The sequence below is a fragment of the Egretta garzetta genome, unplaced genomic scaffold (assembly GCF_000687185.1).
Source record: "Egretta garzetta isolate BGI_Z169 unplaced genomic scaffold, ASM68718v1 scaffold521, whole genome shotgun sequence".
Lineage (NCBI taxonomy): Eukaryota > Metazoa > Chordata > Aves > Pelecaniformes > Ardeidae > Egretta > Egretta garzetta.
Window position 1 is genome coordinate 35,675 of NW_009258488.1, and position 12,332 is coordinate 48,006.

General features: G+C 53.0%; 2 protein-coding genes across 2 annotated transcripts in view; both read right to left on the reverse strand.

The window, feature by feature from the left end:
* The window catches only part of LOC104131878 (protocadherin beta-16-like), an 11,595-nt gene extending 11,392 nt beyond the window's left edge, over positions 1 to 203 (reverse strand). Inside the window, exon 1 of the mRNA XM_035900726.1 lies at positions 146 to 203. Coding sequence (XP_035756619.1) covers positions 146 to 203 — 58 coding nt within the window. The remainder of the gene's footprint in view (positions 1 to 145) is intronic.
* Positions 204 to 4,080: 3,877 nt separating this feature from the next.
* The window catches only part of ZMAT2 (zinc finger matrin-type 2), an 8,978-nt gene continuing 726 nt past the window's right edge, over positions 4,081 to 12,332 (reverse strand). Inside the window, exons 2-6 of the mRNA XM_009645108.2 lie at positions 10,640 to 10,733; positions 10,002 to 10,125; positions 8,784 to 8,857; positions 6,028 to 6,173; positions 4,081 to 4,523 (exon numbers count right to left, since the gene is read on the reverse strand). Of these exons, the coding sequence (XP_009643403.1) occupies positions 4,380 to 4,523; positions 6,028 to 6,173; positions 8,784 to 8,857; positions 10,002 to 10,125; positions 10,640 to 10,733 (582 nt within the window). The 3' untranslated portion in view covers positions 4,081 to 4,379. The remainder of the gene's footprint in view (positions 4,524 to 6,027; positions 6,174 to 8,783; positions 8,858 to 10,001; positions 10,126 to 10,639; positions 10,734 to 12,332) is intronic.

The window sequence follows — 12,332 nt, forward strand, 5'->3', positions numbered from 1 at the left end:
GCAGCAGATGCCACAGGGCTGGGGGGAGCCCCTGGGGCTGCCTCCTTCCTCCCAGTTTGGAGCACTCCAGGGCCCCCTTATATCCCCTCTTGGCCCTGCTTGTGGCTCAGCCCTGGGTATCGAGTGTGGGGAGAGCGGCCCCAACTTGCTGAGGTGGCCAGGCCAAGCACCACTTCGCTATAGGTGCCCTCTGCTCCCTGCATGGCCCTTTCTGGAAAAATGGGTGTCCAAGCTTCCCATCCAAGCTCCAGATGGGGAACAAACACCTCCCAGCCCAGAGAACACCCCCCCAAATCTCTACCCCAGCCTCCCACCCCTTCCCGCTCCCTTCTGCAGAAACACCAGCTCCAACCAGGGGTTGGACCGCGGCCCTTGCATGGATTGGGCTCTCCCCTGGGGACACCTCGTCCCACCAGCCGAGGAGAGCAGGAGAGGTCACAGGTTGGGCTGAGGGTTGACTGATGGGGGTGACACTTTGTAAATGGGGTGTGCAGCTGGGCAGCAGGGGGGCAGAAACACTGGCCCCCAGGGTTGTGTGGGATGGTGCTGCAGCAGAAGGTCTCCTGGTGGGGCCCGGGAGACCCACAAGCCTCACAGCCCCCGCAGCCCGTCCCCACCAGAGCAGGGGTTTGGTGGTACGTCCTCCCGGCACCACCACGCTGGCTCAGAGAGAAGCAGGAGCGGAGCTTCCCGGGATATCGCCCATGGATGTTGTTTAGCTTAATGATGGCAAATGGCAAGAACGGCAGCCTAACTGGGACAGCGGTGGCTTATGGCCTGAGCAGTGGGAGGACTGGAGCTCCTGCCAAGCTCTTAAACCTCTCTTTCGGAAGGGCAGGATATAAAACTGGTGTGAATCGCTAAAAAGCTGGGTCTTTTTGCTAATAAAGTCACCGAAGCAGGTAATGATTCAGCTGGCCAAGGCAGAGTAACGCACCGGGCCAGGCTGGGACCCCTTCTTCTCCAGGATGACTCCAGGTCCCTGATCCCAGTCATTTTTACTGGGATGGTGGGAGTCCTGGGCTGGATTGGGCAGCTGCTGCTCCTGAGCAGGACCTGAAAAGAATGATGGGAGGGTGGGACAGGAGGGGAGGGCAGGGTTGAGGGGGTGCACAACAGCCTCCCAGTACCCTCGGAAGGAAGGAAGGGGGAACAGCAGCTTCACGCTGCGGGTGTTGGCGCTCGGCCCCTCCGCAAGGCTTCAGTCCTCCCTCCGGGATGAGGCCAGGGATGAAGACAGCTGGGAGAGAGGAAGGGAGGCGGGGAGAGATTTGTGTCTGCTGTGATGCCCCAGTGCTTCTCCAACAGCACCATCAATATTTCATGGGGTGGAGCCGTAGTAGCTGACCGGTCCCCAGCCTGCCTGGGATGGAGCGGGTGCAGGCAGGTCTGCCAAACCGAGATCGTGCCTCCCCCAGGTCCCCCGAGCCACATGCCAGGAGGAACCGCTCCGTGGCCAGGGCAGAGCCTTGCACCCTCTGCCCAGGTGCTGAGAACAAGCACCAAGCTGGCTTCAGGCACCTCAAAACGCTTTGACGGTGAGACCAGGCAGGATACTCCAGCCTGGATGTGGAAACCATGAGAAAGGTCCCTCCTTACTCCCACCAGCTCCCAGTTTTAACCCGCGGAAGGGCTGCACCGAAAGGGGATGCAGCTCTGGCAAGGGTGAAGTGGGAATCAGCAGGCACAGAGCACCCCGGCCCTGTTTGCCTTTGGGGGGGGAGCAGGAGGGAGCGCTGCAGAGCTGGGGCCTCCCTCTCCCCAGTTTTTAACTTTAACTCCCTAAGCCCTGACCCGCAGGGGCACATCCAGCACCACCAGCCTGACACCTCAGCACGGAGATGGAGGGTGCTAATGACGCGTTGCGGAGAACCACGGCTCCAGCGCTGGGGGCGGCGGGCAAAGGGTTAACACCCCACAGCAGCACGAAGCAGCTGGGAGCAAAGGGTTAACGGGCTGGTGCAGGGAATGTTATCTGTCTCTTCTCTAAATATTATTTCCTCCCATGAAACCAGCTTTTCATCCTTGGCTAGAGGCAGCTCCCGCTGCTGGGAATCCAGGGAGCGCTTGTATCTGCTGCCGCACACCCCGCTGCTCCCAGCAAGCCGCCGAGACAAAGCCCGGGCTCCCCCGGCGAGAGCAGCCCCAGCGCTGGGACCAGGCAGCAGCAGCGCAGAGATGCTGGGGCTGGGGCTTCAGCCCAGAGGACGCAGATGGCCTCGGGCTGGAGCTTGGGGATCTGCGGGCATTTTACCGAAGGGGAATCTCGTTAATGAAAGCCCTCTCCCACCCCGCTGTCCCGCAGAGGGGTTTCTCCTAGGATGGAGAGGAGGAGGCAGAGCCTGGCAGGCTGCACAACCCCGGCCATCGCCCCGGGGAAAGGTTTTTCGGGGGCTGCCCACTTCACACCTCACCCCTCGGGTGCGTCGGGATGGACAAGAACAGTGGGATGCTCCGTGGGGAAACACAGGCAGCAGCCACTGGCGCCAAGGTCACAACCTGGGACAGAGCGGGGGCGCAGGGCAGCCCCTGCCCCTTCTTCAGAACCCCAATCCGAATTCAGCGAGGGTCTGGTTGTCTGTACAGCCGGTGGCTGGGATAAAATGGCTGCTGCTAAATCTTCTCTGAAATGTCCTAAACTTTTAATGCGTATGAAACCACGGCAGCATCCCTCTCGCACCCCGGAGGGCACAAAGGCACCAGCGCTTCTCTCTCCCATTCAGCCAGAGCCACGTGCTGCCGTCTGAGCAGCGCCAGGTACGTGGCTGGAATGAAAGTCGCCTCTCCAGCTCGCGTGCTCAGAGCGCGTTTGCCGAAGTCAAAGGATTGCCAAGTTAAAAGGGTCAAACCTCCAAGGACAGCTGTATCTGACTGGCTATATATCATTTCAATAGCATCTTCAACGGGGATTATAATCTGAATTGAAGCGGAAAGACCCAAGGCAATGAAGCTGTCAGCAGTCTAAGATTAAGGAATTAAAACAGCAGCAAAGCATTACAGGATTTGTTCTAGATGTATTAGAAAGAGCAGGCTGAGCACGCTGCAGCCTTCCTCGGGTCGGACATTTCATACGAGTACAGAGAAGGGCAAGAGCAAGGATCTCATCAATATACATAAAGAGAGAGAGGAGAGCGAGACAGAGCTACGAAACCCTAGCCACGTAAAACATAAATCTTAACTGTAGACGGAAAGGAGTCACACAAGGTCTGGCCGAGGTAAATAAAAGCAGAAATGAAGTGGATTTAGGGAAGGGCAGAGGGGAAAAGACGCTGACAGCCAGGAGACAGGAAAAAAAATGGCCCTTAATACACTTAAGGCTGGTAAAATCTGGAACACAGCCCAGCCTGCTCTTGGATTGCCTAATGGAAATGCAGGTCCCCTGTCCTGTCCTGTGCTCTCTTCCCCTTCCCCTCGCCTTTCCCGTTCCCCCTCCCACGGTCTTACACCCATCTCCAGAATTACTTGAAAAAGCCACAAACAACAGCAACTGCCTGCAGAGGGCAGCTGAGCTGAGGGGCGGGGGGGGGAAAAGCCAGGGCCTTTGCCTCCATTGAGGTCCCCAGGCGGCCACCACCAGCTCTGCACAGCTTGGGAGACAGCAGCAGCTCTTCTCTTCGGGAAGCAGAAGCTCTCAAAGCAAAGAAGGAATCAAACTCCCACCAAATTTGGGACCCATTAAAACGATCCATTTATTTCTGGCAAATCGCACACACCTTTCATTCGCTCTATCCTAGAGCGGGCATGAGGAGGAATCTCTCCCCCTGCCTTAAAGATATCAAAGTTATGGGACGAAACACAAAGAAAAGCAGGGAATTATCCCTTGCAGATAAAATACACAGGGAAGTTTTGGCGACCCAGACTCCATGCAGCCACCAGCTCTGCTCAGCACAAGCCGTAAAGATGCGGGTCGTACCGCTCAACACCGCTCGCCGTGGCACGTCTCCTTCAGCTACGCGATCCAAAACGAAACGGAATTGCTCCCTGCATCTCCAACACAGCCCGGTTGACAACTGGAACAGCTCGGGCCCGGAACAACGATGCCTGGCTGACAACTAGATTAATCCTGAACCAGGCCACCTGTACAGAACTGTTGCACTTTATTGACACGAAAACGTACCCAGCAGAACACTTCCCTGCACACGCGAGGCCACAGAGCGGTGATGAGCAGCCAGATCTAGGACACAGAAGGAGATGGGAAGCTAATGACAGGCGGAGCTTGTTCTGCAGCGCAGGTAGAGCATGGAATCGCTTTTCGACTCCTCCAGCCAACTTCTACTGGGACATTTACATACAAGTCCTCAATCAAGTCTTTTAAGAGATATCCAGAGTCCCCTGGGTAAAAACAATCTGTTTCAAGAAAGAGGAGAGTCCAGAGCTGCTCAGTGATTCTTTTTGGTTGAGCCGAAACCAGAGAAACCCATCACAGCTGCCATTTCGTCATCCTCTTCAAATGTCAATTCTTCCTCCGCCCGCCTTTTCTTTTCTCTCTGCTTCTCCTTCTTGTAGGCTTTGGCCTTCTCCTCCTGCAGCAAGGGACAGAACAGCAAAATAATTTGAGCCTCCTGAGCTGAGTGAGCTTTTGAGACACCGGGCACTGCACAGCTAAGCCAAGTCCTACCACCAGCACCCAGGCTGTGCCTGAGGAAATAAAAGGGCCAGCAGAAATCCTGGACTATCTCCCAGGAGGAGGTTTCCCCCCCGTCTCCAGACCACCCCACCTCCCACTCCAAGAGCAGAGTCACACAGGACGTAGCCAAAACTCTCTCTTCCGAACAAACGTCAGAAGTTTTGTCTGGAATCATCGCTGAGGCAAGAAGGAGCTGTTTTTAAAGCAGGAGGCGTTTCCCTCGTAGGCGTTCCCCTGTTCCAGTGACTCGGATGCCGAATGTTGCTGCCTGTTGGCTTTCAGCCTGGCAGAGTGACAGCTGCTCACTGGAACAGAAGCTGAAGCTCTGAGCGGCTTTGGGGGGTTTTGGCATCAAAGAGTTTGCGCTGCTCTAATCAAAGTGGTTTGCTCTGCAAGGATCACAAGCCCTGGAACAGCGCCAGGCTTGCACCGGGCGAGGCAGAAGCATGGCTTCAGCTCCCAACTTAGCAACTGCTCCTGCCATTCCCATCAGTGTCCGCTGCGCCGCTGCTACCAAAGACATCTGTGCCCTGGAGAAAGCTACACTGAAAGTTGCTGCCGATTTCTTTGTTGCCACACAGTGACTGGCCGTAGCTTTATTAATCCACAGCACTCCCTGCGCTGCTGGGGCACCCTGTCTCCGACCTCCCCCAAACAGATCAGGCTCAGCAGCACCACAGCCTGCTCGAGAGCAGAGCACAGGGCTGCTCTGTGTGCACCCCACCAGAGCACCCCTGCGGGGAAGCAAAGCTCAGGACTTGGGCAGGGAGACTCAAACGGGCAGCGATTTTTGATGTTTGGTTGTTATGTGACTGCTGATGGAGGAGAAGCATCCATAGTAGCTCCTCAACTCTCAGAACTTTGTCAGGTTTTCAAATAAACTTGATCTTCATGTCAGGGAGCTGACAACCTAAGCCCAGGTTTGAGAGGAACCTGCTGTCTTTCGCTGCCTCCATGCACATCTCACACGATAGCACACCGCTCACAGAGCCCTTCCACACCCGGGGAGGCCACGCCGAAGCAACGTGCCACGTGGACAAGGATCCCAGCAATCCTAAGAACCGTGGAAGATAAGGGACAAAGACACAGATGTGCGTATCGCAGCACACGAGTTCAAACAAAAACCAGGTGCGTTGTCAGGCCTGTGCTGCTCTCAGGGGAAACGTGAAGTATCAAGTTATCCTCACACAGAAAGAGGGGAAAAGGGTTCCCAGGGACAGCAGCAGAAAACCTTTTAGAAAGCAAACAACAAAGAAACAAAACCCACTCATAGCCGCAGACAAGAAGCCCATGCTGCCAAGAACAAGGCTTCTGTGGAACAAGGTTAGGAACCAGGGTTGACTTCCTCACAAAACATGTTTCTGGGGGGCTTTGCTTCATCAGTCATTGCCCAGACTCACCTCCTCACGGAGTTCCTTCATCCTCTCCTCAAAGTCATAGTCCTTCTGCTTCTCCTCCATCTTCTTCTTGTTCACCTCAAAGCGTTTCTTCACCTGGTCCAGCGTGGAGCGCTCCACCCGCATGGACATGCCCAGATTTCTCTGGTCTAGAAAACAGGAGTGGAATCGCCCGCGTTCAGCACATCTTGTAGCCTTTGACGGTCTGCACACAGTCCCCGTCCCCAATTTAAATCAGCACAGCAGCCTCTTCCTGCCTGTCATCCATCCCCTCAAAGCAGCTTCCGTGGCCCCATGCACAAGGCCCCACGCCCTCAAGGCTCAGTGCTCCAACCTGACGGAGCAGCGCTGACTCGCAGGCCACCCACTGCTCAAAGCACAGGGAGCAGCATTGTCCCCTGTGTTCCCGAGCGGCAGAGCCTGGCATGGCACCGTACCACTGCCCCAGTAACCCAGGGCCAGCTTGGGGAGTGTGACACAGCAGTGCCTCCTCCCCCAGAGAGGCATGCGCTTTTCCACCCTCATCTGATCCCGTATTCCTACGTGGATTGGGATTTCTTATGTCAGAGGGGATGGGCTTTAGGGAGACACCAAAACCTAAACCAGGCAGTGACTACAACGATCCATACGTTACTTGTAACAAAAAGGACACAGCCTATTCTTTTAACGTTCCCTGTTAGGATGCTCCCCGCCACGTTGGTGTTCTGACGTGTCAGGAAATTTAATCTTGGACCGGTGGGAAAAAAAAAGCTTGGAGCGTTTGAAAAAGGGGCCAGAATAAAACCTGCAAGCTGGCACCTCTCAGCTGTAGGAGAAGCTAAACAAGCCACCAGTGGCTCTCGGTAAGAGTTCCTGCTTGCACAGGACATTTCTAGCTAAAGCACAGACATGAAATATTAAGCCAGGCCTCCGATTCAGTGGCTGCTTAGAGCAGATTCCCAAGTTTCAGCTCATGAGTAAGCCTAGGTTGAAGGGGCCACCCTCGGCAGTGTGTCCAACCCATGCTGCCTGGTGGATCCAAACAGCCTGTTGACTCCCGCAGCCGTGCCCAGGTTTGTCCCAGGGGTGCAGCAGCACTTGAAAGCTCAAACTGCATGCCAGGAGCTAGTAAGAGGGCTGCCAAGAACAAGCAGGTTTCAGCCAGATTTATGGACCGGATCAAAAGCTCCCCAACTTACTCTGGCAATCACACCCTACCAAAGAGCTACGCATCAGCTACTTCCCAACCCCAGCTCAACCCTTCATCTCAGGCCCATGCACCAAGTTCCTGCCAGGATTTTTGATTCCAGATTCTCTCATATGGACTCACTGCTAATCTCCCAACATGCCCAACAAAGCACTTCAGCGTCCTCCTCCTATTCACGTAAAAGCACAGGGCTTTAATGCGTTGGGTTTTCTCTTCCTAGCTACAGAAATACTGGCCCTCAGGTCCTCTTCTGAACCCCCCATTTCTCAAAGGTTCAAGCAGCCAAGCATGTGGGTCTGGATCACACATGTCACTGCCTTTTTCTAAAGGGGCCATGTGTTGACTTCCATGGGGAGCCAAAATCACCTTCAGGAGCGGATCAAGATGGCAAGAGCGTGTCAGGGCATCCTGCTGCTCCTTTACTTTCTCCACTTTCCCCACCCTCTGAACACGTCAAGGAGAAGCAACGCCCACAGTCGTGAAAGGCGAGTCAGTTCAACAAGGGTACGGTCCTCTTTTTCAAGTTAAACACAGTAAGGGAACAGCCTGATAAACTGGGAATTTTATTCTCTTGTCTTTATCTTGGCCTAAGTTAACTGCATGATTACAGCAATGGAGAGAAGAACCACAGATAGGCACAGGACAGTAACAGCACCGCACTGCTGGACCCAACTCTGGGGTCATCCTGCTCCACTCCTGTCTCCACTCACCCCAGCAAACCACAGCCTCCATCCTTGTAAACTCTGATCTGTACTCCAGAGCTCAGGGACCTTTGAGCTTCATACTCAACTTCTGCAAAGAGAAGCTTCTGATCTGAAAATGGGCTAGTTCCATACCTTTTACTTATTAAAGAAATTCTTTAAAGTTTTGGTACTGTAAAAAAGCCTCTCTCCACATTTTCAGAGGAGACATCGGGATTTGCTGGCCCTGGGCTTCTCACAGCGCAGACACTCTGAGTGGGGAAAATACATCCATCTAACCAGAGTAAACTGTCACTATTTCCTCTGGCCTTGTATTAAAATGGTCCAGCACCCTGGAAGGTGCCAGCAGTGTTGGGCCTCTCCCTCTCAGAAGGACCTGGAGGGGCTGGAGCGTGTCCAGAGAAGGGCAGCGGAGCTGGGGAGGGATCTGGAGCCCCAGGCTGCTGGGGTTGGCTGGGGGACTGGAGGCTGTAGCGAGGTGGGGGTTGGCCTCTTGTCCCTGGTAATGGGTGATAGGACGAGGGGGAATGGTCTGAAGTTGTGCCAGGGCAGGGTGAGGTTGGGCATGGGGAACAATTCCTTCCCCTAGGGCCAGGGTTTGGGGGTGGGATGGCAGGGTTAGGGGAATGGTTGGGCTGGGGGAGCTTAAAGGGCTTTGCCAATCTAAATGATTCTGTGATTCTATAAAGGCAGCACCTCCACAGCTCTCGTGAGCAAACACTGCCTACAGCCTGATCTCCAAAGCACTCTTCAATCCATGTGTAAGTGTCCAGCTCTCAGACACTGGTGATGCATGAAGGGAACCACCCGGAGCATCGCAGCAGCCCTCCAACTCAACCAACCCTCCAACAAGGCAGAAAAATGATCCTTACGTTTTTTGCCATTGATGTGATCCAAGAAGTTAATGGAATCTTTCACCACGCAGTCACATACGTTACAGTAATACCTGGCAGGAGGGAAGAGAAAACATTAACGCCAAGGCATGAGACAAACCTCATCTCACAGAACAACTATTTGAGATAATCTAAAATGTGAAATCTGCATGTCACTGGGGATACAGCTCCTTTCCCCAGGGCAAGAGGGAAGCTACTTCCATTGCAGAGAGCCCCAGTGAAAAGAAATGTGCAAAGGCACAGCCCGGATTGACAGAGCTCCCTGGGTTAACACTGGAGGTACCAACCCTTATGCCAACACCACTCTGACAGATGACAGAAACCAAGGCATGAGCTGATGTGTAACTATGTCAGTCGCAGCATTTTCCCCTTCCCGTCACAACTAACAGGGCGGGATGGACTCTGCGACACCGCAGGGCTTGGCTGCCCTCCTCCAAGGCAGGGCTGGCCACACAGCCCAGGTTTCTGGACTGCAGCCTGCTGAAGGCTCTCACGGGGCTGCAAGGTCCTCCTGTCCCTATCACCTCACAGCAGCAACTCCCTGCTCTATACAGCAGTGCTTTCTGCCCCTCTTAAGAGCTGTCGCAAAAACCCAGCCAGGGCCTGCACTTCCGTCCCTGGATGCTGTTCAGGGCTGCACGTCTCCCTGGCACTGCTGGCTATGACAGTGAAACACTAACAGGCTTACTCTTGAAATGGCTCAGAGCATTCTTTTCAAGCTCTTGACGGCTTAGGGCGAGCTAAGAAACCTTTCAGCCTTTGGCCAAACACGAGCCACACGAACAGTGGCCGCACACCATTCCTAAGGACAGGTCTCTGGATGTTCCCCCATTCCTAGGGCACAGATATCCAGATCAGAAACTCCAACCAACAGCAGACAGGGTCTCACTGCAAGCAGGCCTCCTGGCTAAAAAAACCCAAGCGGCAGCAGAGATCTGCTTCAGTTGTTTCTACAAGTGGGCAAGGCAACACTGACACCAAGTAATAGTGTCCAAAGAGGCTCAGCCTGCTGCATCAATTCCACACTTTACCCCGGAAGACCCGGTGTCGGTGTAATACAGCGCGGCACCATCGCACCAGGCTCAAAACACGGGAGGAAATCACTGCCTGGTGCACCAACAGGGCTCCCTGCTCTGTCCCAGCCCTCTGGTCTCACCAGTGCAACTCTGAGGCTCCAACAAAAAGATCACGACCTACCCTCCCATCTCTGACTGAGGGGTAGTTTTGGTGATGACGATGGTTTTCCCCAGCTTCGATTCCAGGTCCACTTTGTAGTCTCGGTGCCGCAGAAGTTCCCTTTTGACGGGCTGAGCTGGTTTGCCTAAAACATGCAAAAACCCAAAGTGTTTATCAGAAAAGGTCAAGCTCAACTCACTGGATTTCACATTGCCCTTGATGAAGAGGGGCTATCGGGAACTTGGGAAGTACTTGATTCATGCAGAAATGGCTTTTTTTTTTTTTTTTAAAATCTGGAAGAATATAATTTCCTCCTCACTATTTCCTGGTTCCTATTAGAACCACATAGATCTGTGAGGTATCTCCAGCTCTGATGTGGGTCATACTCTGAGATCTCCTTGTTTCCAGGGGCCGATTGTTCCTCTTCCTCCCCAAAGAACAGGCAGACAGAGGCAAAGGTTCTCAGTAATTACTTTTTTGTCAAAAAAATATATTCAGTGGCAAGCACAGGAAAAAGGATCAGAGCAAGCCAGCCTTGAATTGCTGCTGCTTCCCTCCGGGATTTCACTTCTAGCTGCTCTCTCCCTCTCAAACTCAAAGGGCTTGGGTGACTCACTGCCAAATGAGCAAAGCTTGCCTGGAGTCAGTACACTACGCACCATCTTTCTTTTCTCTCTCTTCGGTGAGCCGCTTCTCTGCAAGTTTCTCATATTCATCTTTGTCCCACTTTCGGCGGAAGTCCAAGTTCTTAGTCTGAGAAGGAAACAAAGTGTATTAACATTTATTGTACAGTTTGACCAGCTCTGAGGGGAGACTCGGCAAAGAGGTGGAATCACTTGGCTTGGGAGGCCACAGCAGTAAATTGGGGGCACTGTGCTATATCCTCATGTCCTCTGCTTTCATAACTTGGAATTAAAGATGTAACTTAAGAGAATAACACTCAGCCTGCCTATATCTACTTGTAGAAGGATTTCAAAGCACTGAGAAAAATAACGAGTTTCTCTTAATGGCTCCTGAGATGATCAGCCGGGCTTTTGCTTTGAAAAACAGACACAAATGGGATTTAAACCCATTGATCTAAGACCTCAGAAGCGCCACCTGACAAACGCAGCACAGTCATTAGCAGGTTGCACGTACCTCTTCCAAAAGTCAATTAACCCCAGGCTGCAAATATCAGACGAGGAAGCTGTGAAACACAACACAAGCTACACAGAGTTTGATTAAAATGCGGGAGTACGGGAGGCTGGGTATACCTCCCTCAAAGAGATCAGCAGTATGTCTGTGCGTTACAGGAATCAAAGCGCCGCGTTTGCTGTGAAATCACAGGAACTAGTACGGGTTTTTCAAGTGAGACACACATACAGGCAAACCAGAAAAAAGCTCTGAAACCTCATCTGTCAAGGCACGGCGTGGAGGTACCAGGGAAGCCCTTGTACAAAACGCGTGGTAAGCTGCCCTGCTCCTGCAGCTTCAGGCTGCGGACGGGCAGGGAAGGGAAGGAACACCCCTGAGGCAGACCGGCCCTTCGGCGGCTCCCCAGAGCACCCTGCGCTGGCAACGACAGGGTAAGTTGTGCGAAGAGAAGCTGAATTCTGGTGAAGCTGGCACTGAAGAATACAAAGACTATTCCGTTCAGGGGGAATCCTAGTTGCCAATGCTGAGGGCAGACATGACTGGACAAGAATCCCTCTTCCACCCACGTCTACTCTCGCTGGACCAGCACAGCGTCTTCCCACTGTCTGCCCCGTCTGCAGTTAAGGCTCCTGCACCTGGTATTGGTCACAGCTTATAACTCGCTTCTTTACTTTCTTGAGAAGATAACTCTCCTTTGGTTAGAAAGCTGCATTTCGCTCGGCACGGCAGTGAGAGCCTCTCAGTTTCATATTAAAAAAACCAACAGATGTATTTTAAAACACCTCCGGGAAAGAAGGACCCTTCCACACCCCACCGCCTTCTCCGTTCAGCCAAATCAAGAATCCAATCACAATCCAAAGGAAATAAATCCCATTTGAAGCTATAGCAGCAGCACAGTCATTTAACGTTTTCTCCCCTGGCAATCCTTCAAATGGAACGAACAACTACTGATAGGAATGAAAATGCCTTAGGGAGGCGTAGAAAAATTCTCATTTATTCGCAGAGCTTCTTAAGCACTTTAAGCATGTCATAACAGGTTTTATTAACCACCCTGAGCAAAAGAAAAGAAAATATCACGGAGTGTAAATTAACGTTTGGGGGTATTTTCCAGAATCTAGGCTCTCCTGCATACTAGCACATTATCACAAATCATAGCTGGTGGGAGCCCGGGGAGGAGGCGATTTACTTGCTGCTTCACTCTCCTGTTGTAATAAAAGG